Raw genomic sequence first — 27,824 nt, 5'->3', positions numbered from 1 at the left:
GAACGCTCAAATTAAAAAGAGTCAGGATTTGTCACCCGTTCGTTCTTAACGCTTGCAGCAACAGAGTCCTTTTGTCGAAGGCGTCAGCGGTTTCGCCACAGCAAAGACGAGTCAAGTACTAGAGTCCTTTTCACTGTCTTTTTTTCAAATGAGACAAAAAAAATTTAATACAGAAGTCTTTTTATTGTGCACTCTGACTCTGAGTTGAACTTCCTCAGCATGCATTGCATATGGTGTGAGTGTTTGTGTGTGTGTGTGTTTATGTGTGTTTGTGTGTGTGTGAGTGTTTGTGTGTGTGAGAGTGTTTGTGAGTGTTTGTGTGTGTGTTTGTGCGTGTGTGTGTTTATGTGTGTTTGTGTGTGTGTGAGTGTTTGTGTGTGTGTGTGTTTATGTGTGTTTGCGTGTGTGTGTGTTTGTGTGTGTGTGAGTGTTTGTGAGTGTTTGTGTGTGTGTGAGTGTTTGTGAGTGTGTTGTGTGAGTGTTTGTGCGTGTGTGTGTTTATGTGTGTTTGTGTGTGTGTGAGTGCTTGTGTGTGTGTGGGGGTGAATGTGATGGCATATCCATGTGGGGGGGTTAAACAGGAACAGGTAGAAACAGCACGTGCTGTTTCTGATAAAGAGGAGAGGAAGCCTGTGGCTGCAGACTGAGACAGAGAGTCAGCACATTTCATGAGTCACGTCTGCCTCCTAAGGGGGGGGGGGGGGGGGGGGGGCTTTCTGCCCTAGCTCCCCCGCCCTTCATATAAACACAATCCACCACAGAGTGAGAGCCATCACCAGCAGCCAGGACAGGAGGAGAGATACGCGGGCTCGCTGGAGGGGCGCGGGGGACAGCTGGCACGGGTGCGCCTCCCCCCCGAGCATGGCCACCGACACCCTCTGGGAGCACGCCTCCCCTCCCTCATCTTCCTCCTCCTCCTCCTCTTCCTCCCGGCCCGGCCGCGGGAGCGGAGGCCCCCCCGGGGCCGGCGAGCCCGCCGCCCGCGCCGCGTCCACTTCCTCTTCCTGTCCACGCGCAGCGCCCCTCCTCGGCTGCGGTTGGCGACAGAAGACCGAGAGAGACAGAGATCCGTGAAAAAAAAAAAAAAACGCGGGCGGGGGCGGAGCTAGCTCAGCGAGGGGCGGGGCGAGGGGGCGGGCCGGGGGGAGACAGGCGGGCGGCATTCGCTAAAAGGTGACAAACAAGGTGGATTACTAATGTCTGCCGAGCCTCCTCATGAAGCTGCATCATCTGGATTCAAACTCTAATGAAGGTCTGGAACTGTGCATCGCAGACAGAACTTAACAAAGATGTGCGAAATTAAGCGACTCCACGTGCAGGAGTCGACCACAGCTGAATATTTACCATCGTCCAATCAATTTAGTTCTTTGGCTCAAGGAAACACTTATCTCTGCACTAAAAGTTACTGTGTGTTCTCTCTTAGCTAATTGTTATTGCGTTAGCGGAATTTATTGAAAATTTCCGCTCGAGAACAATCCAGAATGTTTCTGTTTCCACCTTGTTCTCCCCAGAGTTTGTATGAGCTGTTTCTGCACAGGCAGCGGTCAGCATGATGGGGGGTAGCAGCCAAAACGCCGCGGTCCTTCGCATTCGTAGCCTCAAAGCTCGGCGGTGCGGAGGTCGGCGCAGAGGTCCGGTCACACCCGTTCCCTGGAGCGGCAGCGCTGGACTCCGCGTTCAACTCCACGACTGAGTCACCAGTTTATTTATTTCTTTTGCATATTATTATGATTTTGCGTCCTGGCCCGCAGTGACAGAGAGGAGAGAAGGGTCTTAACTTGCTTGCTTGCTCGCCTGCGATGAGTCTTCTCTGCCACCAGAGGGAGACACCATGACGGCATGGCGGTTTGAGAGTGGCCGAGCCGCTACGCGTTGATCCGACGGCGACGGTGCCGCTGTGCGAACGCCTCGGAGGCAAACCATCCGGCGAAACCCGGCGCATACGGTTAGCGGTGTTCTAAATTACCGCCGGTCACAGTTCGCGGTAACGACGCGGCGGACGGGCGGGAATAAACCACCGTCCACGTGCGGACCCGAGCGGCAAAAACAAAATGGCGGCCGCGGTGAATTGCGGTGGTCATAAATGACCAGTGAACCGTGCGGTCGAAGATGACCTTAGCAGTAAGTTTCCCGCAGATGCACACAGGGGGAAGGCTAGCCTAGTGGCTGGACAGCATCATAGGGCCTGAGGCTAGCAAATAAGGGTGGGGGGAGGGGGGGGGGGTGGGGGGTGCAGTATTGCACACTATAACCAGGAAGCGGGGGGAAGGAGGGAGCTTTCACACTTCTGCAGAGACAAATAGTGCCGGGGGGGGGAGAGAGAGAGAGAGAGAGCGAGAGAGAGAGAGAGAGAGAGAGAGCGAGAAGCAAAGGATAGAGAAAATGACAAGGAGGCGAGAGATGGAGAGTTTTACCCCAAGGCACAGGAGGAGAACGCGAGCTCTCCAGCTGACAGCGAAAGGAGCCACAGAGCGCCGCAGAGGCACATCGACAGACGCCACCGTGCTCACGGCCTCTCCGCTGTTTACATTACGAGCGCGCTTTCACAGTGCACAGCACTCTCTTACACATACGCACATAAGCATCGGTCATAATGGCGGCTAATCCGCTAGCCCCTCGAAAAGGCCAAGCGGTAAACCGAATAAATACTGCTTCGGCAGAAAAAGAAAAAGAGAAGAACTTCTCCCTGCACTGTGCAAAAAACTATATTTGAACTGACATTCTCAAATGTAAAAAAAAAAAAGTTTTTTTTTTCCAAGACTTCAGCGAAAAGCTGGAAGTCCAATTAGCAGAAGGAGCAGCGGAATGACTGGAGCTATACACTCCAAATCTGAGCCCGTCATAGCCTGAGGGACAGTCCGTTACCACCAGAACTGGCAGCTCACCAATACATTATTAAACAAGTCCAACACTCCACAGACACAACTCCTGACTACATAAACGTACAATATTTGTTCATTACGGTACCGTTTGTTATTGTGGTGTTTATCTTGTTGGTCTCATTGACTCAAATTTGGCTTGCACATTTGTACCCTAGTTGCATGAAGCACAAGCATAAATTTTAATCACCCTCATTATTCGCTTATGAGTGACAGCATATGGCCGTTTTTTTTGGACAAATTTTCAAGCTGCTGTTTTTCTTGGCCTAAAGACCACATCAGACTTCAGAAAGGAGCAGCCAATTAGTTTGTCCACCCCCCACATCACCAGAAATCTGTAGAAAATTAAATAATGGCAAAAAAAAAATGTAGAAAAAACAGAGAGGGAGAAAGTGAGAAAGCGAGAGGGAGAGGAATGAAGAGAAGTAAGAGAGTGGAAGAGAGGATCCACCCTGAGCAAAGCAGACCGAAGGTCGGGGCGGAGGGAGCGGCAGCGATGAGCGGAGGGATGAGGCCGTTCGTCCCTCGCTTCTCCTCCTCCTCCTCCTCCTCCTCCTCCTCCTCCTCTCTAGAAGGACGAGTCCGTGGTGCAGCCTCGCTCCGGGCTCAGATCAGCCATGCCGCTAGCGTCAAGCACAGCCTCAGCCTCAGTCTCAGAAAGCTGCTTTCGCTGCGGCCAATGGGAAGGCAGGGGGACGGGAAGGGGGGCGGGGCAGAGGGAGGGCAGAACAGAGAGGGGACGGTGATAGGAGAGCGGGGGACATGTAAGAGCAAAGAGCAAAGAGTGGGCGGGGCAAAAGGAAGTGGGCGGGATCAGAAATAGGAGGGGGGGGCCATTGATTGGAGCGGGGCCAGAAAAGGGGAGGGGACAGCGAGTGGACGGCGAATGAGAAGGGGAGGCGCAGAGCAGACACTGGCTGGGGTCGCGTGAAAGCGGGAGGCTGCCACTGCAGAGCCAAAGCCACGCCCTCTTTTTCCCTATCCCTCGTAAAGACACGCCCCAAAGCTCCATTCGGAGCGCCTTTACCTCACAAACATCACCAACCTTTCTGTGTGCAGACATACAGGTGCGTGTCTTCACCTGCATACACACAAACACACACACACTGTGCGTTCAGCTGCTTTCCCTGAATCCTACTCACTTAAGGTCCAGTTAGAAGCAGACACTCATAAAGGATACACTAATATCACTGTAGAAGAAGAAGACAAAAGCAAGCAGCAAAGATACAGGAAGAAGACAGATACAGGAAGACAACAAATACAGGAAGAAGGGAAATACAATACAGGAAGAAGACAGGTACAGGAAAAAGGCAAATACAGGAATAAGACAGATACAGGAAGACAACAAATACAGGAAGAAGGGAAATTCAGGAAGAAAACAGATACAGGAAGAAGACAAATACAGGAAGGAGACAGGTACAAGAAGAAGACATGCACATGAAGAACACAAATACAGGAAGGAGACAGATACAGGAATGAGACAGGTACATGAAGAAGACATGCACATGAAGAACACAAATACAGGAAGGAGACAGATACAGGAATGAGACAGGTACATGAAGAAGACATGCACATGAAGAACACGAATACTGGAAGGAGACAAATACAGGAAAGAGGCAGGTACAAGAAGAAGACATGCACATGAAGAACACAAATACAGGAAGGAGACAGATACAGGAAGGAGACAGGTGCAAGAAGAAGACAAATACAGGAAGAAAACAGATACAGGAAGAAGACAGACGCAGGAAGGAGACAAATACAGACAAATATACAGCAACAAGACAAAGAAACAGTCTGTATACCACCCTGCACAGCCTCCAGGCAAAAAAGCAACACCGACCACAAGTCTTTCAGCACACTAGGGAGGGATCATGTTTAGAAAGCGTACATTCAGCTTACAAACAGAATTAGTGCAGAAAGCCTCGCACCATTCCCATGAGGCAGGTCACAGACATTCCCACAGAAACTGGCCCCGCAATCCAATACGTTTCCGCACTACGCCGCGCTGACACACACAAGAGCTCTGTACACAGAGGGGTACGGCAAGTCACTTTGGGGAGCCCCGCGGTGCTCACTCTGGGGCGAACAGCTCTTCCCGACCAAACTGTCAGAACTGCCAGGAGCAGAAATTCATGCAAGGACGAGCGTTCCTTTCCCGTTGAATGATTCGAAAAGGCAGAGGGCATACTGATTCAGGGGTCTGTTCGTTTACTCGAAGCCCGCTAAAGCGGTAAATGATGTTTAATTTATTCTTCCACAACAGCACGGTAAACGCTAAATAAATCTTCGACCCCGCAATCTCTTCCATGTCAAGCGACAAGCAAACGAGCCGGCGGTATTCCGCTAGCGAGGGTACGCTTCGATCCTCGGCTAATCTTTCACAGCGCGACTCGAAGCCAGAACGTCGCTGGGGTGAGGCCGTCCACTCTCCACCAGACAGGGCTGCACTCCGTTTCACTCCTGCTTTTAAAGCACGCGTTTTCATAAATGCCATCGCGGAAAGAACACACCATTCCCGTCTCTCTTCGTCAGTTTGAAATGCTTTCATTAAAATCACCGCAGGAAGGTGCAAAGTAACTCATTTTGATTTTTTTTTTTTTTGTGTGTGTTCAGAGTTTGTCAGTGCCCTCAATCAGCCAACGGTAACATGAACCCTTTTTATGATGCTATTTAGCGACAATCATGCTACTTCGACCCAAAATAGGTAAAACACAAGATATTTAGCGACAACCGCTTAATTAACGATGTTTGTCGGTACTGTGTGCCGCAGAAGGTTAAATCGACGTGACATTTCGCTCGCTGCGTATCGAGCGTCTGCCGCCGTGGCGACAGTTAACACTACGAGAGCGGGAAAATGTCAAAATACAACCGCACTGTCTTCCACGGCAGAGCAGGAGGCTGCAGGAGGCTGCAGGAAGCGGCAGTTACAGGCTATTAAAAAGCGGCTAAATATAACTCCTGTGCTGCGGTTGTTCAGGGTGTCTTCAGCCACAGAAATAGCCAAGGAAAGATTTAAAAAAAAAAAAAAAAAACCTATTGTTTTGTGTCTTGTGATATGTAAATTAGGCTGGGCGTCGACTCATCGTTTTCATGCGCCAGTGGCCAGACGGCAACAGACGGTGACGGTGCTTCACGGTGAAACAGGAAACAGGAAACGGGGCTCCAGGAAAAAAACCGGCTCGGGCCCCGGCTGCACCGCAACGGGGTTCGTAGCGCGAGCTCCTGGTGTGCGCCTGTGCGGCGTCTACCTGGATGTCTCCCGGCAGCCATTTTGCGCAAGAAACCCTCAACGCATATCTGCTTCACGCAAAGAGGGAGGGATTTATTAAGCCAATCAAATTGATCCTCGGGTGACTTGGCTAAGAGAATACGGATATTCCTGGGAAGTAACAGAAGTTGTATATCTTTGTGTTAAGCACAGCGAATTCTGGATCACAGCAAGCAAGGACGTGGCTGTAACTTTGTCTCGTCTGAAAGACTGCACCTCCTGAAGCACAGTGTCCTCATCAGTGCTCCTCATCACTGACCTCTACTTGACCCATTAGGAAGACTTTCCTTTTCCCTCTCCACTAAAACCACTTCCTGAAGCAACAGCCGGTTTATATGATCAAGCATGAACCAAGTCAAGTCTCTCTTTCCACAAAAAATGGCTTCTGACCATTTACCTTCAAATGTATAACATATTACCAACTTTTTTCCCCCCTATCCATTCCAGGTATTAAGCAGACGCTCTTATCCAGAGCGACTTACACAACTTTTTACATAGCATTTTTACATTGTATCCATTTATACAGCTGGATATATACTGGAGCAATGCAGGTTAAGTACCTTGCTCAAGGGTACAACGGCAGCGTTCTACCTGGGAATCGAACCTGGGAATGACCTTTAGGTTACAAGACCAGCTCCTTACCCATTATACTACACTATCCACATAAAGAAAGCTAGCTAGAAAGTCAGGCAGCCCATAACTCAACCCATGGCCCTGCCCCTGACCCCACCCCCACCCCTAACCCCGCCCCTGACCACGCCCCCCTGCCCGGGGACTCACCCCGCCGGCCCCCGGCTGCAGCTGCCCGTTGATGGAGGCGGTGCGGAAGGGCGAGTTGGTGGACAGGCGCTTGTCCCATTCGCTGGGCCGCGGCTCGGGCACCGCCTCCATGAAGCTCCGCTTCAGCTCGCTGATGCTGGAGTGGTGCCTCATGATGCCCTCCTGGGTCCGATCCAAATCCTGGGCACGGAGGGGAAGAGGAAAACACGGAGGCAGCGATAAAGAGTGAGGGAGCCATAAAGAGGATGAGTGGTACAGAGGGATGGAGAGAAAAGAGCGCTGTCAGCACTAATCGGGCAACAGTCTTCAGTCCAGGCTGAAGACAGTAGCCATGCAAGCTCGGCTCATGATAGAATTCCTGCAGGAGCACTGCTGGTAAATTAACAGCTCAGCGGTAAGATGTGCTCAGCGCCCCCTGCGGGTTACTAAGATAATAGCATCTAACAGGCTGTCTCTCCACCTTGAGCCTTATTCGTGAGCTGCTGCGTTTCTCTGAAGGACATGGCAACAATATTCAGAACACCACTGCGCTTGAAAAACACATGCAAACACACCGAAGACACAGACACAATCGCATGCAGGTAAAAAAAAAAAAAAGGCGAAGAAGGAATAAAGATGGCTGAGAAAGTCATCACTACCAGACAAGAACTGTGTCTTTATTTCCCCAAGAGGGTTCGCAGGGTCACAGGGAAGTGCATTTTAATGCAACTCGTGTGAATCAGGGCTCCATCTGCTAATTCCAACAGATGTTTACTACACAGACACGATGAGGGTCGACCAAAAGCACACAGCCCCATGTGGGAGGGGGACGGGGGATGGGACAGGAGGGAATTAATAGTGCAGTCAGCGGGTGTACCCACCCACGAGGAGGTGGGGGGGGGGGGGCTGGAGGGAATTAATAGCGCAGCAGGTGCACCACCCATGAGGAGTTTGGGGTGGGGGGGGGGGAGCTGAGGTTGTTTGGCAGTGCAAGCAGCAATAATTTCCCCTCCCAGAGGGAAATCCAATCAGTTTACAGCTGTTACCTCACAGATAATGGCTCCTGACTGAAACCGACAGACCAGTTAATGTAAAGGGGCCGTCGATCCACCATTAGTGCCACAAAAAAATCCCTTAAAAAAGGGAGCCCGAAGGAGGAGGCTTTACTCTGTGCGAAAGTTTGTCCTCGAACCCTTGAGGGGGATTAAAGCCATTATGGGAAAAAACTTCTGAAACGTTTCACGATGGCGGGGAAAAGACACAAAGCTCTCCAAAAATCGTGTTAGTATTCAGCACCAAGAGCGCCAGAGAACGAAATCAGCCAAAACCTGTGCTGCAAGGACACAAACATAAACAAACATAAACAAACATAAACAAACATAAACAAAAGGAGGGAGGGCCGACGACTTCAGGGTAAAGTTCGGGATGAGACAGAAACGACGAGTAAGGCTCCGGACAGGGAGGAAATAGCCCCCGGCGAGCATGGAGCATGCCACAGCACAGACCAACGGCAGCAGGGAGAAGAATCGGCGCCTCGCTCCTACGAACCTCCAGCATTAAATTGCTGTGTCTGATATAAATGGTGTCCGCCTCGGTTTTCTTAGATCTTTTCTGTGAACAAAAAAAAAAAAAAAAAAAAATCGAAAAGAAAAAAAAAAGCGTGAGGGTTCTTCGTTTTTTTTTCGGTTGGCACCGCAAATCACTTTCGTCGTTAATGTCCGAACCCCCCAGCCCCCCGGAGGCTGGGATGCTTAGAGTGCGGGATGGATGGATGGCCGTGAAGGTCAAGGGTCAGGGGTCAGGGGGTGATGTAATGGGTGGGGGGAGGAGGAGAGAACAGGACAGGAGAAGAGACTGAGCTCTGATTTTACCCCCCTGAGTCGCGAAAGCGCTAGCTCCAATGCTAATTCTGAGTACCGCCTGTGTGTCGCGGAAATGGGGGCCATTTCGCGTTTCCTAACGTCCCCCCCTGAGCTGCTGCTGCCAGGCGGATCTGGGCTTCGTATCGCACCGTGTTCTAGAATGTTCCGAGGGACCGAGTTTCTGCCCGGCAACAGAACACTGAGGCTTACGTGTGCTCACCGCCCCTCCAGCTCAGAGCGGGAGCCTTCCAAAAAAAGTGCTTTAAATCAGCGTCTACCAACCGGTGTGCCGTCAGGCGAGGTCAGCTGTGCCGTGTGAAAAATCCTTTAAAAAAAAAATGTAATATTCAAATGAATTTAAAAATACTTAAATGAGCAAATCCCATTAAAAAAAGCCGAAATAAATGTCATTAAAATGCACATCGCTTAATTAAAAACCCCAAAAGAACATTTAGGCCTACTGCTGGCACGTCACACGGTTTTTTCTGTCGGCGTGGTGTGCCATGAGGTTCTGTAAATTTGGAAAGTGTGCCGCGGAAGGAGAAAGGTTGGGAAACGCTGCCTTAAATAACCTGCGGATAACTCGACCGGATTTCGCATTCTGAGCCCGGCACCGGTGAACAGACGAACGTTAGCCTGAAGGTGCACACCTGAAGTCATTCCTTGTTGCTCTGAAAATAGAATCTCGCCCTTCTCCGTTTTAGTCAGGATTCGTGAGGTAATTTTGGGAGGCTTCTCTGTGACAGCCTCAGTGCGTGATGGGAAAGGGGGGGTGAGGTACTGTGGAGGACTGGCAGGCCTGGGATAGAGGGAGGAAGGAGTCCAGCGTCGCATGGGAATCAGAATTTGCCGAGTTTGCGCTTGTGGTGCATTGTGGGTCGTGTCCCAGATGGCCCATGTCTTATATCCTAAGAGAACTGCTAGATGGCAAACTGGCCCTCTTCACACACACGGCACTGACGAGCTGTATCACCACTGCCCAGGAGGACTGACCGGCACTGAGTGCAGAAGCTAGGCTAGTTTTACCCATCCTCCATTTGGTGCGTTCTGTTCAGGAAACCTAAGCACTACATTGTGTCCAACACTCCATTCTATTTTAGCTGCACTCCAAACAAATAAGTAAGCAGGACAAAACTAAAAATTAAAAAACAATAAAAGCAAAGTACATCGCCTGTATATGAAACCAAACAAACATTGGACAGCAGGTGTTGCTGAAACTCTTCCCAGCATGACCAGGTCTCAATATGGGGGGGGAGCATTCTGTCCTTATGGAAGCCATCTAAGCAGCGGCCGAACGTGGAACCCCTCACAGCCGAAGCCAAGGCGATCACAGATAAACAGCCAAACTGAAATCACACAAAACAGCGCACCGTCCCTTTAAATAAACCGAAACGACGAGGAAAGCAGGCCCACAAAAAAATCACGGGATTTTTTTTTCATTTTTTTTTTTTTTTGCAAAAAAACAAAAAGGGGTAGATGGAAGCGAGGATGAGGATGGTGCAAGTCCTCGTAGACGGCTCTGACCTTCCTCCGCGTCGGGTCCGTCCCCTGCCGTGGCGACTGCGGGTTCCACCGGGGGCGGGAAGAGAAGGGCAAAGATTAGGACCCCCCCTCGGCTCTCCGCACCCCCCCCATCCTCCCCTTCCCCCCCCATGCGTCGGGCGCGAGGCACAAACCTGCGACTTCCTCTCCCCGTTGGCGGCGGTAACCATCTGCGCGTGCCGCCTCTCTCTCCTCGCCACCGCCTGCAGCGGCAAAGAGACAGTTCAGACCCCCGGCCAGCAGGGCGGCGCCAGTCCAAATTCACTCACAGGGCCTCACACCACAAGCACTCGCACAGATTTAGCCTCGGCTACCGCGCAGCAAAACATCCAGTGCTAATTCGACTCTAATAGTGCTAACTCAACTCTTAACGGTGCGTTCACACAGCGAGCAACTCGTCAACCGAGTTGCCGGAAGTCCGTTCATTCTCTATGTAGCTGAGCGACGCCCAGCAACAGAAGCAACTGTGTTGCTCGCTGTGTGAATATCCCTGTAACAGATAACATTCGGTCCTGCTCTGAGTAGGTACTCATCTGTTCAGAGTTGAGTTAGCACTGGACATTTTACCGCGCACCACACTATAAATGCGCAGGCACATAAATTCACCGTGGGCTTCGCCAAGGTCTCACACCAAGAAACAGGAAGTGTTAAATGGCGGTTGGAAAGGCGGGGGCCTGGACATCGCTCAATAAAAACAGCACAAGCTTCAGTTAATAGAAAAGTCCCAGGCCAGTGGCTCTCAGGATTCATTTTCCACGATGGGCCATTTTTAAATGAAAGAAAATTGTGGTTATGGACTTTCCCCTCGAGCCAGAGGTACATCACACCCTCTCGCAGGACACCGACTCTGTTCATCGGGAGCTCAGTAGATAACATCTTGGTTTTTGTTTTGTTCTTTCGATAACATCTCAGTTTTTGTTTTGTTCTTTCGAGATCACAGCAATGACTCCGTCCTTTCTGCAACCACATTTGGTCAGAACCCCCGGACTGAAGCTACAATGAGCTAAAAACAGCACAGTAAATGCCAGCGCACGCTGACCTTCGTTGTGACATTTATTTGGTGAGGTGCTAACTGAATTTAAGATGGCAGGTGTTTGAGGGCAAACAGTGAGAGAGTCAGGCCTACAAGCTTTGAAATTCACGGTTGAGATATTAATGAAGTGAGTGAAATTTATCTTGTAGAACAAAACGTGAAACTCTCTTAGGCCTACGTTAACCACAGACCTTATTTACCACAGAAAACAATCCTTATGGGAACAATGCACGAGGGAACCCATGGCTCAAAAATGCAAACTTACTTCCGGGTTTTAGGACTCCAAACTGTAACACTTGTTGATGGGGCTGGAAAGGAACTTCCATTTGTTAGCTGTGACAAATGTTCAAAAGCACTAGCATACAGTGTGTTTTTCGAAAATTCCCACAAATCAACAATTAACGAGTCCTCCCAACAGAACTATCCGGAATGGGGAAATACAGTTTGAAATCGAAGACCGGATCCTTTAATCCGATTGGTTGTCGCATCGCGTTCCCCCGTCTTTACGGTCGCTCCGCCCACTTGCCTAGCATCGGGCAGCTATCCCATCAGGCCTTGCGGGCGCTAAAACTCGGATCCCGTTGAAACAAACGGAGCCGACTGCGAAGCCACTTCTGTCGGAGGATGTGCGGCTTTACCAACGAACCGTATAAGAGTACGCTTTACCCTTCCGCGGCAGACGTCGGACGAAGTCGCGCCGGGGGGGGGGGGGGGGGGGGGAGTAAAATTTTAATGTTGCGCGGGGCGCGACAAACAGTCCCGCGCGGACCTCTGCTCCGCGCTGTACCAGGTCCGTGCGGCAGAACCGATTTTAAAAACAGCCGCAAGGCCTCCTCCCATCGACCGCGCCCGGCGTGTAGGAGCCTACGCCGAACAGGAAGCGGTTTTATCCGCGCAGAGACACTGACGGCGTCCTCGGTCCGTGCGCTTCACGGCGGGACCGCGGGGTCCTCCAAGCTGCTCGCACTCCATCATCCGCCGACCGTTTGACAGAAACGGCGGCGGGCGACTGCCGCCCCGGCTCGGAGAACAGCTGCCGAAAACCCCTCGCGGAGGGCGAGTCGACGGGGGAGGGAGGACGAGGCAGCGGAAGCATCAGCGGCGAGCGACGGCGAAGCAACCTCCCCGCTCTCGTTTCCACGCCCGCTGCCCCCGATTTTAAAACTCTTCCGCCAACGTCTGCGGTTTTACTCCCCGAGGACAAAACACAGGCAGCGGCAGAACGGCCAGGTCAGCTGCAGCACAGGACAACGGCGCTGTGTGTCTGCCTGTGCATTTCCTTTACCTGTACACTGCGCACTGTTCACCCCGATCAGAGGTGAACCTGTATGTGGCGCTAGTTGTTATAACATTTCTACAACTACTTAATAATACTAATAATAATAATAATAATAATAATAATTAAAGCCGCAAGCGGCGTTGGGAGGGGTCCAAGCATTGCTATGGAGCAATTTTTAACCCTCCTACGATGTTCAAATTAACAACCCAATAAATAAACAACCCAATATAGGATTGCTAGTGGGTCACATCCAGCTCTTTCCAATTGTCACCATACACACGCCTCCCCTCTAAGTTTGTCATCTCAAGAATATCCTTTTGCATAGATGGTGTTATGAAGAGTTAAAATGCAGACTTTATGTCTTGTACATGACTGCTAGCATATCTGGTGGGGCCTGGAACCATTTTGATGACATTAGCAGCACTAAGTCTACCCTGTCTTTCAACTGGGGATCCGGACCATAGTAGTTCTCCATTTTTGGAAGTGAACATGTCAGTTCTTGGTGGTTGAGAGATGACAGGGGGGTTTCTTGGTGGTTGAGAGATGACAGGGGGGTTTCTTGCTGGTTGAGAAACAAAAGGAGGGTCAGAATGTGGTATCAGAGATCTCGTGGGAACTATGTTTTCTCCTCACACACACGCACACAGACACACACACGCATGCTCTCTCTCTCACACACACACACACAAATTAACGTGAAAGTGCCCTCAGCCAACACAACAAAAATAAGATCAAAATGATGGTTTTATATAACAAAAATGACCCCAACAACACCGATGCGTACAACATGTGTACAGGACATTGAAAATATTTTTTTTCAGTTAATTTCATGTTTGCCATGTTTTCCCTATAAAGTTAGGAAAAGTCATGAAATATCTAGCTGAAAAAAGTATGGTAACCATATTTTTAGAGACAGTAAACATTGAATGGGGTCAAATTGACCCCAAACATAAGAGGAGGGTTAAACAGTTTTGTCCTCATGATCATATACCTTCACCCAACATACCTACTGCATCGCCATGGATGTCTCCTAGCCGCTAGGGGTAAAGGCCTTTACTATGTCGTAACACTAAAGGCTGTTTTATACTTCTGCATAGTGCACGTAAAAATGGGTCTGTGTAGGGGTTGTGTGCAATGTGCGGCATGTGCGGTTGCAGACCATGGCCACGTTGAAGACGCATACCTCCTCAAGAAATTAAAAGCGCGTAGATAGTAACCAGTGCCCGCATACGCCGTAGAGAAGATGATTGGTTGACTGCTGACATGAGGTCACTGGCATACGGCTCTGACTAACAGGTTATAACAGTTGTTTCACAAAACCGATAGGCAACGTTAAACATGCAACTAAAAGCGCTTTTGTCAGGTGAATGTCTTGTACGTGACTGCTAGCATATCTGGTGGGGCCTGGAACCATTTTGATGACATTAGCAGCACTAAGTCTACCCTGTCTTTCAACTGGGGATCCAGACCATGGTAGTTCTCCATTTTTGGAAGTAAACATGTCAGCTCTTGGTGGTTGAGAGATGACAGGGGTGTTTCTTGGGGGTTGAGAGATGACAGGAGGGTCTATTGGTGGTTGAGAGGTGACAGGAAGGTTTCTTGGTGGTTGAGAGATGACAGGGAGGTTTCTTGGGGGGTTGAGAGATGACAGGACAGTTTATTGGTGGTTGAGAAACAAAAGGAGGGTCAGAATGTGGTATCAGAGATCTCGTGGGAACTATGTTTTCTCGTCACACGCACACACACACACACACACACAAATTAATGTGAAAGTGCCCTCAGCCAACACAACAAAAATAAGATCAAAATGATGGTTTTATATAACAATAGAGCTTGGGGTCAAAATGACCCCAACAACACCGATGCGTACAACATGTGTACAAGACATTGAAAATATATCTTTTTTCAGTTAATTTCATGTTTGCCATGTTTTCCCTATAAAGTTAGGAAAAGTCAGGAAATAACTAGCTGATGGATGTCTCCTTCGCTGCTTGGACCCCTAATAAGAATAATAATAATGTGTGGTGAGCGTTCTGGTGCAAAATGGCTGCCGCGCATCACCCAGGTGGGCGCTACACAACGGTGGTGGGTGAGGTGAGCTCCCCCTCATCACTGTAAAGCACTTTGAGCATTCAGGAAAAGTGTTACATAAATGCAATGACTCATTCATTCATTAATAATAATAATAATAATAATAATAATGATAATAATAATAATGTGTTGACTTATACAGAGCATAAAATGTTTCCTTGTAGCAAAAAGGAGCAAAGAAGGAGCAGAGCAGTTTATAGTCAGAACCCCCCCCCCTCCCGGGTTTGCTCCTGTACCTTGACCTCCGACCGAGGCTCCGCCCTGGCCGACCTCTCCGCCCGGCCCTCCGCCTTCGCCTCGGCCTTGCGCTCCGCCTTGCGCTCCTCCGAGCGGGGCGTGCGCCGCGAGGGCGTCCCGGGGTCCCGGCGCCTGGTGCGGGGGGTCGCCGTGGTGACGGGGGCGGGGCCGGGGGCGGGCGCGGCCTCCCCCCCGGACGGGGCCGGGGAGATGAGGGGCGCGCTGACGGGACGGGCGCTCTTGTCCGGGGTCACCACCACCGCTGCGCGAGGTCAGGGGTCAAGGGTCAGGGGTCGGAAAAAAAAGAAGGGGGGTGGACAAAATCAAAAGTGGGTTAGACTAATGACAAACAGCAGGAAATACCCTGTTGATAAGTACTCCCAATCCTAGGCTGGCCCTGAAGTCTAATGGTCAACTACACTTACCGTTATGCTACACACAGTACTGTACATAGAGAGATGGGAACTATAAAAGAGAAGAAAGACACTATCATAGTGATAGACGTAGACCGCCCTGTCACTGCACGCAGGGCAATTCTTCCCGGCATCAAGCCGCTAGAGTCGATAAAATGCACCCCAAAGCACAGGCTTGTCCGTCTGCTATAATGCCTGTGCCATAGATTTCAGAGATACGGAATTAAGGGAATCCCTAAGAGAATTAAGGGAATTTCTCCTTGAGAACAAGACGGATTTCTGTCTGACTGAATACCAGAGCCATCTACTGTTCCTCGCAGAATGAAAAGGTCACAAAAACAACATCGGGGGGCCCAACAACGATGAATCAAGCAAAACCAAGAGAGCCAACCGGTCCAAAAAGTGGAGGCGCAGTTTGTGAGAGCAAGTCAGTGTGAAAGAGGAGAGAGAGTAGATTAATGCTAAACTCACAGAGACCAGGTCAGTGTGAAAGAGAGGAGAGTAGGTTAGTGCTTAATCTCAGAGACCAGGTCAGTGTGAAAGAGGAAAGAGCAGGTTAGTACTTAATCTCAGAGACCAGGTCAGTGTGAAAGAGGAGAGAGTAGGTTAGTGCTGAAGCTCAGAGACCAGGTCAGTGTGAAAGAGGAGAGAGTAGGTTAGTGCTGAAGCTCAGAGACCAGGTCAGTGTGAAAGAGAGGAGAGTAGGTTAGTGCTGAAGCTCAGAGAGACCAGGTCAGTGTGAAAGAGAGGAGAGTAGGTTAGTGCTGAAGCTCAGAGAGACCAGGTCAGTGTGAAAGAGAGGAGAGTAGGTTAGTGCTAAACTCACAGAGACCAGGTCAGTGTGAAAGAGGAGAGAGAGTAGGTTAGTGCTGAAGCTCAGAGACCAGGTCAGTGTGAAAGAGAGGAGAGTAGGTTAGTGCTGAAGCTCAGAGAGACCAGGTCAGTGTGAAAGAGAGGAGAGTAGGTTAGTACTTAATCTCAGAGACCAGGTCAGTGTGAAAGAGGAGAGAGAGTAGGTTAGTACTTAATCTCAGAGACCAGGTCAGTGTGAAAGAGAGGAGAGTAGGTTAGTACTTAATCACAGAGACCAGGTCAGTGTGAAAGAGGAGAGAGAGTAGGTTAGTGCTGAAGCTCAGAGAGACCAGGTCAGTGTGAAAGAGAGGAGAGTAGGTTAGTACTTAATCTCAGAGACCAGGTCAGTGTGAAAGAGAGGATAGTAGGTTAGTGCTGAAGCTCAGAGAGACCAGGTCAGTGTGAAAGAGGAGAGAGTAGGTTTGGGCTGAAGCTCAGAGACCAGGTCAGTGTGAAAGAGAGGAGAGTAGGTTAGTACTTAATCTCAGAGACCAGGTCAGTGTGAAAGAGAGGAGAGTAGGTTAGTACTTAATCTCAGAGACCAGGTCAGTGTGAAAGAGGAGAGAGAGTAGGTTAGTACTTAATCTCAGAGACCAGGTCAGTGTGAAAGAGAGAATAGTAGGTTAGTGCTGAATCTCAGAGACCAGGTCAGTGTGAAAGAGAGGAGAGTAGGTTAGTACTTAATCTCAGAGACCAGGTCAGTGTGAAAGAGAGGAGAGTAGGTTAGTACTTAATCTCAGAGACCAGGTCAGTGTGAAAGAGAGGAGAGTAGAAAACCAGAGACCAGGTCATAAAAGGGACCATGAGAGCAGGTCAGTGTGAAAGAGAGGAGAGTAGGTTAGTGCTGAAGCTCAGAGACCAGGTCAGTGTGAAAGAGAGGAGAGTAGGTTAGTACTTAATCTCAGAGACCAGGTCAGTGTGAAAGAGGAGAGAGTAGGTTAGTACTTAATCTCAGAGACCAGGTCAGTGTGAAAGAGGAGAGAGTAGGTTAGTACTTAATCTCAGAGACCAGGTCAGTGTGAAATAGAGGAGAGTAGGTTTGGGTTGAAGCTCAGAGAGACCAGGTCAGTGTGAAAGAGGAGAGAGTAGGTTAGTACTTAATCTCAGAGACCAGGTCAGTGTGAAATAGAGGAGAGTAGGTTAGTGCTGAAGCTCAGAGAGACCAGGTCAGTGTGAAAGAGGAGAGAGTAGGTTAGTACTTAATCTCAGAGACCAGGTCAGTGTGAAATAGAGGAGAGTAGGTTAGTGCTGAAGCTCAGAGACCAGGTCAGTGTGAAAGAGAGGATAGTAGGTTTGGGCTGAAGCTCAGAGACCAGGTCAGTGTGAAAGAGAGGAGAGTAGGTTAGTACTTAATCTCAGAGACCAGGTCAGTGTGAAAGAGAGGAGAGTAGGTTAGTACTTAATCTCAGAGACCAGGTCAGTGTGAAAGAGGAGAGAGTAGGTTAGTGCTGAAGCTCAGAGACCAGGTCAGTGTGAAAGAGAGGAGAGTAGGTTAGTGCTGAAGCTCAGAGAGACCAGGTCAGTGTGAAAGAGAGGAGAGTAGTTTAGTACTTAATCTCAGAGACCAGGTCAGTGTGAAAGAGGAGAGAGCAGGTTAGTACTGAAGCTCAGAGACCAGGTCAGTGTGAAAGAGGAGAGAGAGTAGGTTTGGGCTGAAGCTTACACAGATCAGATCAGGGTCATTGATCGAGGAATGCTCTCGCAAGGGGCAGATGGCTTCGAAGCTTAACAGAGCCTTAAATGTCTACCAGGTGACAGGAGGAGGGACTACGAAGGAGGCGTGGTCTGACAGAACAAACCAATCACCATCCACCTCATTGTGGTGCTGAGTCAGGTGTAACTGAAAGAGTTTAAACGGCCAGGCAGGATGAGTCCACAGAGGTTCTGGAGACAGCCATTCTTTGATGTGAGCAGATTGTTCCAGACGAGCTGAAAGGCTGTAGGCGGGAAGAGATCCGAAGCCAGGCCAAAAATAGGGCCAAAAGAACCTGGAAAAAGTGCCTGGTGATGCAGAGGTGGGCTGTGATTGGTCAGAATCCAACAGAAGGAACCAATCATCGTCTTCCTTCCTCTCTTGGATTGGCTGCAGAAGAGAGGCTCAGACAGACTTACCTCCAGCTGGGGCAAACAGGGACAAATGCTCCTTTGGGTCATCCAAACTATTTTTTTAGCATAACTAAACACCTGTGTTCCCTTCCCTAACGTACATATTTCAGATGAATCTGTTCCTCTACAATGTTTATCACTGTACTTAAACACTATGTGTACATAAGACACAGACTAAACACAAAGGCATACACACATAAACTCACACGCACACACACACACACGCACACACACACACCTAAACTCACACACACACACACACACACATACACACCTAAACTCACACACACACACACACACACACACACACACACACCTCCATCCAGGCTGCGAGACGCCCTCTTGCTGGAGGACCTCTGGAACATGGGGGCCGGCCTGTCAATCATGGAGCTGGCCTGCCGGGTTTGGGCCTGGGTCCGCCCGCTGTAGCGGAACTTGGACCCCAGGGCCAGGAACCTGCGGGGCGTGGTGGCCACTTCCGTGGAGGTCAGCCTGCAGACGTAAGAGGCATCAGGCCCGCTGCTACCCTCTCCCCCCCCCCTTCAAAAGCCCCCTACATAAAGGAAATTACAGGCATTTAGCAGACGCTCTTATCCGGAGCGACTTACACAACTTTACATAGCATTTAAAAATTGTATCCATTTATACAGCTGGATATATACTGGAGCAATGCAGGTTAAGTACCTTGCTCAAGGGTACAACGGCAGTGTCCTACCCAGGAATCGAACCTGCGACCTTTCAGTTACAAGCCCAGCTCCTTACCCACTGTGCTACACTGTCGCTTTGCTTAGCGTGTGTTACACTCAATGTGTGTATACGTGCTGGTGCAGTTCTCTCAGGGTGAGAGAGTCCGCTGAATAAGCAGATGTGCGCTGTGAGCCGTGAAACTGAACGTAGAGTCCAGGCTTTCAGACAGGGTGCTGAGGGCCAGCCATGACCTCGTGTGACAGGCTTCATCTAAATCTCCGGCTTCCTGACCTCACGCCCTGCGCCTGGCCAGCCCCTCTGTGCTCCGGGACAGGCATCTGGTCCGCCTCGTTAAACAATTACACTGGGACTGAACACTGCAGGGAGCAAGTAACCGCTTAACGCCGTCTGAGGAGCATACCGCCGACTGAACAGCCAGGGTAGCAGCCCTGTGACTGACGGTTCAGGGTAAGTGAGCGGGGCTTAGAACTGGGGCGAGTGGAACCCTTGTGATTGATAGGACAGGGTAAGGGTCGGGGCATGGAGTTGGGGGCAGGTGGAACTGCTATGATTGACAGTACAGAGTAAGGGGGCGGGGTGTGGAGTTGGGTGCAGGTGGAACCCTCATGATTGACAGAACAGGAAAAGTGGGCGGGGCTTAGAGCTGGGGCGAGTAGAACCCCTATAATTGACAGTACAGGGTAAGGGGGCGGGGTGTGGAGCTAGGGTGAGTGGAACCCTTGTGATTGATAGTACAGGGTAAGGGTCGGGGTGTGGAGTTGGGGCAGGTGGAACCCCTATGATTGACAGTACAGGGAAAGTGGGCGGGGCTTAGAGCTGGGGCGAGTGGAACCCTCGTGATTGACAGTACAGGGAAAGTGGGCGGGGCTTAGAGCTGGGGCGAGTGGAACCCTCGTGATTGACAGTACAGGGAAAGTGGGCGGGGGGGGCGGGGCGGGGGGGAAGGACCAGAGCCTCCCGTGACTCACCTGAAGAACGTGTGGTGCTCCACACAAACCTTCCACAGCTTTTTGGAGGCCTTGTAGTTTGGCAGCTTGAAGCCGATAGTGCTCTCGTAGTGCTCCAGCTGTAACATAGGGTCAGGGCATAGGTCTGCTGCCACCTTGCTGAGTCAGCACTTATATATTTCGCATAAAACATGTATAAAACATGTGTGAGACAAAGCTCATATTTTACTCATCAGAATCAGAATTTACTTATTCAAATTATTATAAGCATGTAAATATAATACTGGAACATTACAATATAACATTTAAAAAGTATTGTGGAGCCTCCGAACAGCTACTGTTCATGGGCACGAACATAAACATGAAGGACGTTTCAGGCAGGCGGGCAGGGAGGTCTGGGCCCGGCTGAGGCTCCAGGTGCATTGTGGGACGGCGGAGGCCGCACCTCGGAGGGCCGGATCTTGATGAAGAAGCCGCTGCGCTTGTAGGAGATCTTGAGGACCTTGGGCCAGGGGAAGCGGTTGATCCTCAGCTTGTCCTTGAAGACCATCAGCCCGCCGGAGGACACGCCCAGCATGATGTCCACCCCGTCCAGGTCCTGAGCGGACGGACGCACGGACACGGACGCACGGACGGAGGGACAGAGAGAGACGGCTCAAACAGACGGCTCCTGCTCCGCCAGATGTCTCTCTAATCCCTGTGTTTGACGTGAACAGATTGACCCGCTTTCCGCCGATGTTCCAGCGGCCTCTTTAAGCTCCTGCCTTTTTTCAGACACGACATGGATGGCAGGCTCTCAGCCCCACACCCCAACCAGCGGCACTACCCCTGCTCGCCCTCTGGGGTGCGCGATTTCCTGGCCATCTCTCTCTCTCTTTAGCGGATTTCATCTGAGGCATAAAGTACGATGCATAATTCACACAAAGTACCATGTGACCTAGAGCCAGCTGGGAGGAATGAGGAAACCTGAATATTTAATGTATTATTATTATTATTATTATTATTATTATTATTATTATTATTATGCCCGGTGAAGGCTGTCTGAACCATACTGCACATGGGCAGCAGTTCACTTTGCCTCCTGTGATGTATAAAGAAATACTCTGGATACGCCAGTTTAATTAAGGCTTTTTAACCTTAATGCAACACTGTGTTAGGGAGCCTTGTAATCTCTGGGAGCTGTTTTTTTCACAAAATTTTAGGTCTCCCATATTTATTAATTTATTTATTTATTTATGTTTACTTCACGGTGGATTTTTTAAAGTGAACAAAATGACACCTGTACAGGAGTTTCTGTGGTGATGTTCTCTGTGCAGGTGCCTCTAGCATGTGCATGAAAAACAGCACAAAAGCACAAAAGCCATGAATATGGCCTCCTCCATGACCTAATGTAGAAGTTTGACCCTATCACAGAATGGTGAGTGGGTTTAGACCCCACTATGGCCTGGTGTGGAAGTTTGAAACCAATCACAGAATGGTGAGTGGGTCTTGACCCTACCTTAGCCTGGTGGAGGTCCACCCCATACATGGCCAGCTTCTTGGCATTCTCCAGAAACATCAAATCGGCCTGAGCTGGAGTCATAGCCCTAAAGACAGACAGATGGGCAGCGTCAAGGGTACCAGCTTCACCAGCTTATAGCATACAGATGGGTGTGTGTGTGTGTGTGTGTGTTACTTGTAGGTGTGTGTGTGTGCGTGTGTGTGTGTGTGTGTGTGTGTGAGTTACTTGTAGGTGCGGTGCGTGTGTGTGTGAGTTACTTGTAGGTGCGTGTGTGTGTGTGTGTGTGTGAGTTACTTGTAGGTGTGTGTGTGTGTGTGTGAGTTACTTGTAGGTGCGGTGCGTGTGTGTGTGTGTGTGAGTTGTAGGTGTGCGTGTGTGCGTGTGTTACTTGTAGGTGCGTGTGTGTGTGTGTGAGTTACTTGTAGGTGTGTGTGTGTGTGTGTGTAGTTACTTGTAGGTGCGTGTGTGTGTGTGTGTGTGTGTGTTACTTGTAGGTGTGTGTGTGTATCTGTGTGTGTGTGTGTGTGTGTGTGTGTGTGTGAGTGTGTGTGCGTGTGTGTGTGAGTTACTTGTAGGTGCGGTGCAGCTCCATCATCTTCTCCTCCAGCTCTTTGGTCTGCCCCGGGGCCAGCCGCAGCTCTTTGGCGTAGTCGTTGCTATGGAGATCGGGGTCGTACTCGCCCAGCTCCGACTGCAGGGCGTAGGAGCCCAGCAGCGCCAGCGTGACGAAGGAGCAGGGCAGCCGCCCGCTCTGGATGTCCTTGCGCAGCTGCAGGACCAGGAAGTACCTGCAAGGGTCAAGGGTCAAAGGGTCAAGGGGTCAGGGGCCAGGGAGTCAGCACCAGCAGGAACGGCAGGCTGTCAGGTTCAGCTGGGCGTGGCTTACCTGGTGATGTCCTCTGTCAGGTGAGCTGGATCTGGCGGGTAAAACTTCACATTGAAGGTGAAGTCACAGGAGCTGCCTAGGGGAAACAATGGAGGGTAAAACCATAGATATTACTGACCCGCTAGATACTCAGCTCCAGCATTACTTCTATCCATTCTGCTTCTTAAAAACAGCAACAGGAGTTTATGGTACGATATTACTATACAGAATGTCCATTGTCACACTACTGTACTTGGTAACGCCATTTAATGAATATTCATAACAGGCATCAAATTGGAATTTAAAGAGTTTCAAATGTTAAGGACACGAAACGGAGAACCTAGTGAATCTCTGGTAAAAATGACAGTGAATTACAGCTGTGCTTTCCAAGCAGTGTGGGACACACACAGCACCTAACTCGAAATAATTTCACCAGTGTGTGGGGTGTGTTTCATATTAGGACCATAACAGAACCACCCATTACATTACATTACAGGCATTTAGCAGACGCTCTTATCCAGAGCAACTTATCCAGAGCAACTGGATATATACTGAAGCAATGCAGGTTAAGTACCTTGCTCAAGGGGACAACAGCAGTGCCCTACCCAGGAATCGAACATGTGACCTTTAGATTGCCTTCAGTGAAACCACGGACCACTTGTCAATGTCAACGTTCTGCTGTGACTGTCTGACTTTTAAAATGTAGGCTGCCGACGTCTTACACACTCAACGCTGACAGTGCAGCGCTTTGATAACATCACCCCCACGCAATATGCAGTATCGTGTGCTCAAACTGTGCGGAGGGGTTCCTTCTTTCCTGCAGCGCGCTCAGCTCACCCGGAGTCAATCGCCCCCTGCAGTACGAGCCCGGCAATGACATCGCTTACCTTGCACCTGTCTGCGGACCTCCTTGGTCAAGTCGAGCCAGACCTTAAGGGGAAAGAACGTTCTGTTTTAAAGCGTCCTATTATACTTACAAATGTGTCAGAGCTTGTGGACAAACCCACAGACAGTACTCAGAATCCACAATGCATGTGCAGTATGTGTATGTATATGTGTGTGTGCGTGCGTGCGTGTGTGTGTGTGTGTGTGTGCGTGCGTGCGTGCGAGTGTGTGTGTGTGTGTGCGTGCGTGCATGCGAGTGTGCGTGTGTGTGTGTGTGTACTGTACTTCAGAGGCTCAGTGAATTCCCCCAGGGCGGGGCCCACAGTACCTTCTTGGAGGGGGTTTCCCAGATGGCCAGACCATAATAGTCCCTCTCCAGCAGGTTGAGATGGTCGCAGACCTTGACAAACAGGTCCTGGCCTTTGGCATGTTTCTGACCGTGAGCAAGAGGAAAAGAGGGAGAGAGAGAGAGAGAGAGAGGGAGAGAGAGAGAGAGACATGGAAAGAAAAAGAGAAAAAGGGACAAAGACAGAGAAATTCAATGATAATTTACTGTCTTCCTGGCCTGTGTAAAGGATGTGTGTAAAGGATTACTGGGGTTTCTGGGAGCTGTAGTTCTTACCTCCAGCTCACACTCGTACAGAGTGTCGTCCAGCAGGGTGACTTTACAATGCATGACACGTGAGCGGCGTTGGGGCGCGGGGGATTTGGGGTCCTCTGCCGCCTCCTGTCCCTCCTCCGCCTGCTCCCGCTCTGGCTTCTCCCCCCTTCCTTCCTCCTGCTCCTCCACGCCCTCCTCCGCCTCCTCCTCTTCCTCCCTCTCCACCTCCTCTACCTTCTCTCCCTCCTCCTCCTCCTCCTCCTCCTCTGCCTGCTCCTCCTTCACCTTGGGGTCTGGGCCCAGCTGGAGAGGAGGGGGGGGAGAGAGAGAGACTCGGAGCCTCAGCCACGCCCGACCGTCCGACCGTCCGACCGCGCGCGTTTGACAATGCCCACGCAACCGCGACATCAATCAGACCCCGGGCAACCTGGCAGACTGGCAGACTGGCACAGTGGACATCTGCCAACTCCCATATTCAAAAAAACCGACACCCGCTGCCCCTGCCCTCGGCACTCGGGATTAAAAGAGATGGATTGTGGGTAACGGCCGTGACAGACAGCCATCTGCGCCGCATAACTTGTACTTCTGAAGGGCGGGGTGTCGAGAAACAAAGGCAAATGAAACTATTGCCTGTTAGCAGCAATTAACTGTAATTAACACCTATATATTTGACCACTTTACACCCTTTACCTTCATGGCATACAGATACCAGACTGGGACGGTGGTATTTGAACACAAGGTGAATAAAAGTGCTTGGTATTCAGCTCGACCGTTTAGAGGCTGACTGACACTGTGCCGAGCGAAAACGGAAGCCTCTGAAAATAAATCATTCATAACTCGCGACGGCAGGTCGAGCAAACTTCTGTTCCCGAGGAACGTGAGCGGCGTACGAAAACGATATCTGCAGCCAGCCAATCCTGGCCTCTCGTGAGTGCCAGCCAATCCCAGCCTCTCACACGTGCCAGCCAATCCCAGCCTCTCACGCGTGCCAACCAATCCCGGCCTCCCGCGAGTGCCAACCAATCCTGGCCTCCCGTGAGTGCCAGCCAATCCCAGCCTCTCACACGTGCCAGCCAATCCCAGCCTCTCACACGTGCCAGCCAATCCCAGCCTCCCGCTCGTGCCATCCAATCCCAGCTCTCCGCGCCACCGAGCCAATCCCAGCTGCCCGTGCCAAGCTGATAAAAGCAGGAGCGTGTCAGACGCAATAGGCTGGTCGGGGCAGGTACCCCAGGAGCGGGCACCAATGCCAGGAACTCAAAGAGCACCTGCAGTCAGCACACTGAAGAACCTCAGGTGAGCATCACTGACCTCAAACACAGCTAAGCTGGAGAGGCATCATCATGACATCATCATGACATCATCCAGCTAGACTAAGGTCAAATACGTACTTCAATCACTTTAACTCTTTAGTTGGCGTATGCAGGGTGATGGTGTGTGTTTCTGACGGTACTGTACTACTGAGTGCTTACAGGTGGAGTGTGGGTGTGGTTCTGACAGTACTGTACTACTGAGTGCTCACAGGTGGAGTGTGTGTGTGTGGTTCTGACAGTACTGTACTACTGAGTGCTTACAGGTGGAGTGTGTGTGTGTATGTGGTTCTGACAGTACTGTACTACTGAGTGCTTACAGGTGTAGTGTGTGTGTGGTTCTGACAGTACTGTACTACTGAGTGCTTACAGGTGTAGTGTGTATGTGGTTCTGACAGTACTGTACTACTGAGTGCTTACAGGTGTAGTGTGTGTATGTGGTTCTGACAGTACTGTACTACTGAGTGCTTACAGGTATAGTGTGTATGTGGTTCTGACAGTACTGTACTCCTGAGTGCTTACAGGTATAGTGTGTATGTGGTTCTGACAGTACTGTACTACTGAGTGCTCACAGGTAGAGTGTGTGTATGTGGTTCTGACAGTACTGTACTACTGAGTGCTTACAGGTGGAGTGTGTGTGTGGTTCTGACAGTACTGTACTCCTGAGTGCTTACAGATAGAGTGTGGGTGTGGTTCTGACAGTACTGTACTACTGAGTGCTCACAGGTGTAGTGTGTATGTGGTTCTGACAGTACTGTACTCCTGAGTGCTTACAGGTAGCGTGGGTGTGTGTATGTGGTTCTGACAGTACTGTACTACTGAGTGCTCACAGGTGTAGTGTGTATGTGGTTCTGACAGTACTGTACTACTGAGTGCTTACAGGTGGAGTGTGTATGTGGTTCTGACAGTACTGTACTACTGAGTGCTTACAGGTGGAGTGTGTGTGTGGTTCTGACAGTACTGTACTACTGAGTGCTTACAGGTGGAGTGTGTGTGTGGTTCTGACAGTACTGTACTACTGAGTGCTCACAGGTGGAGTGTGTATGTGGTTCTGACAGTACTGTACTACTGAGTGCTCACAGGTGGAGTGTGTATGTGGTTCTGACAGTACTGTACTACTGAGTGCTCACAGGTGGAGTGGGTGAGTGTTCTGACAGTACTGTACTACTGAGTGCTCACAGGTGGCGTGGGTGTGGCCTCACCTGTATTTCCCCGCTGCTGAGGGAGTGCTGGTCGAGGGTGGGGTCCCCCTCGATTCTGAGCTCGGGTTCGGGGTCGGCGATGGGGGCTTTGAGCTCCGCCCCTTCCTGCCCCGCCCTGTCGCGGTCGGCCCGCTCGGCCTCGAGGCCCTCCCCCTCGGGGCACCCCGAGCTCCTCCTCAGGAGGGAGGAGAGGAGGCGGGAGAGCCCCCGCCCCGCCGGGGCTCGGCTGCGAGGCTTCGGCTGCGGGTCGTCCCGCGGGGAGCCGGGGGCGTGGCCTGCGGGGGCCTCCTGGGGGGGCGAGGGCTCGGGGTCCTGCGCCTGCTCCTTCTGCTTCTCGGCCTCGTCTGTCGTCATGGCAGCGGCTTCAGAGCCGGAGTGGGAAAAAGGAAAACCGTCAAGCGCTGAAGATTCCGGCCCACAATGCAATTCTGTTCCCCAGTAAGTCAAAAAACTTTTACAGACACACGGCTGTGAATGCGAATCCCTGGGCAGGACCACGCTATGCAGCACACAGTCCACACACTTATTTACTTATTTGGTTTGTCTGTCAGGGAAAGTGCGTATTGATAAACAGTACAGTAAATATGCTAGAGTTAGCCAAAAGGCTAAGGTTTACATCTATGGTCTGGGGCCAGGTGGAAGACAGGCTATTTGTCCTGGGACTGTCTCTCAGAGAGGGAACTAAAAATACAGTATTAGGGTCATGTAAAGGTCCTGTGTGGGCGGGGGGGGGTTGGGGGGGGGGGGGTCTGCTGGTGAACGGACAGCTGTGCCAACATCTGGCCACTAGTGGGCAGCTAGTGAGCACTATATCTTTCGGCTAGGAGTAACGACCGTCCAGTTTTTGCTTCAGCCTTACACCCTCACCGCACCGGCACAGCGTGTCAGCAAGCTCTTATAAGGCCTTGGTTAATCTCCTCAGTGCTACACCGGTAACCCCAGACAGGAGACTTAGGGACAGACCTGGCGGGCTGATCTTCGAAACTGATACTGAGGGGATCCCGCTTTGATCAGAAGCCAGTAAAATTAACGACGGATGTTTGATTTTAAGACTGCGGCTGAGTTTTTTAAAAACCTGTCTTTCACATTGACTGCTGAACAGGCCCTACAGCTGAAGATCGACAATAATATTGCCGATGGATCAGAAAGTGGTTTGTGAACTTGCCTTGTTAGCAATGTGCACACCAAAAAAAGACATTTAAACCTTATAAAACCGTATAAAAAAATGGCATGTATTCAAACGTGCACACAACAAAGCGCACAGCGATTAAAAAAAAAACTATTTCGAAACGGTAGGAACACCTCCGATGTTATGATGCTAAGTCCAAAATGTATGTGTATCTCGCTGCACTGAGTCATTCCCTCATAAGGTTTACTGTAATTACCTCACGCATACTGTTGTGTCCTCCAATGCACATGATTTGATTTTCGGGACACATTAATAATTTTTCAATGCACTGACACTTGATTTGATTTTCGGGACA

General features: G+C 50.5%; 1 protein-coding gene across 2 annotated transcripts in view; it reads right to left on the bottom strand.

The window, feature by feature from the left end:
- LOC135261992 (protein 4.1-like) overlaps positions 1 to 27,824 on the bottom strand; it is a 40,119-nt gene that overhangs the window by 7,857 nt on the left and 4,438 nt on the right. The window contains exons 2-16 of one of the 2 annotated variants that reach the window (XM_064348722.1): positions 26,341 to 26,702; positions 23,850 to 24,131; positions 23,556 to 23,660; positions 23,230 to 23,272; positions 22,364 to 22,439; positions 22,047 to 22,265; positions 21,475 to 21,562; positions 20,422 to 20,574; positions 19,998 to 20,095; positions 18,638 to 18,813; positions 14,950 to 15,212; positions 10,445 to 10,513; positions 10,293 to 10,328; positions 8,455 to 8,517; positions 6,928 to 7,107 (exon numbers count right to left, since the gene is read on the bottom strand). In XM_064348722.1, the coding sequence (XP_064204792.1) occupies positions 6,928 to 7,107; positions 8,455 to 8,517; positions 10,293 to 10,328; positions 10,445 to 10,513; positions 14,950 to 15,212; positions 18,638 to 18,813; positions 19,998 to 20,095; positions 20,422 to 20,574; positions 21,475 to 21,562; positions 22,047 to 22,265; positions 22,364 to 22,439; positions 23,230 to 23,272; positions 23,556 to 23,660; positions 23,850 to 24,131; positions 26,341 to 26,694 (2,205 nt within the window). In that variant the 5' untranslated portion in view covers positions 26,695 to 26,702. The remainder of the gene's footprint in view (positions 1 to 6,927; positions 7,108 to 8,454; positions 8,518 to 10,292; positions 10,329 to 10,444; positions 10,514 to 14,949; positions 15,213 to 18,637; positions 18,814 to 19,997; positions 20,096 to 20,421; positions 20,575 to 21,474; positions 21,563 to 22,046; positions 22,266 to 22,363; positions 22,440 to 23,229; positions 23,273 to 23,555; positions 23,661 to 23,849; positions 24,132 to 26,340; positions 26,703 to 27,824) is intronic. The other variant, XM_064348723.1, reaches the window with a different exon arrangement.

The sequence above is a fragment of the Anguilla rostrata genome, chromosome 8 (assembly GCF_018555375.3).
Source record: "Anguilla rostrata isolate EN2019 chromosome 8, ASM1855537v3, whole genome shotgun sequence".
Classification (NCBI taxonomy): Eukaryota; Metazoa; Chordata; class Actinopteri; order Anguilliformes; family Anguillidae; genus Anguilla; species Anguilla rostrata.
This window is presented reverse-complemented; position numbering and strand designations above follow the sequence as displayed.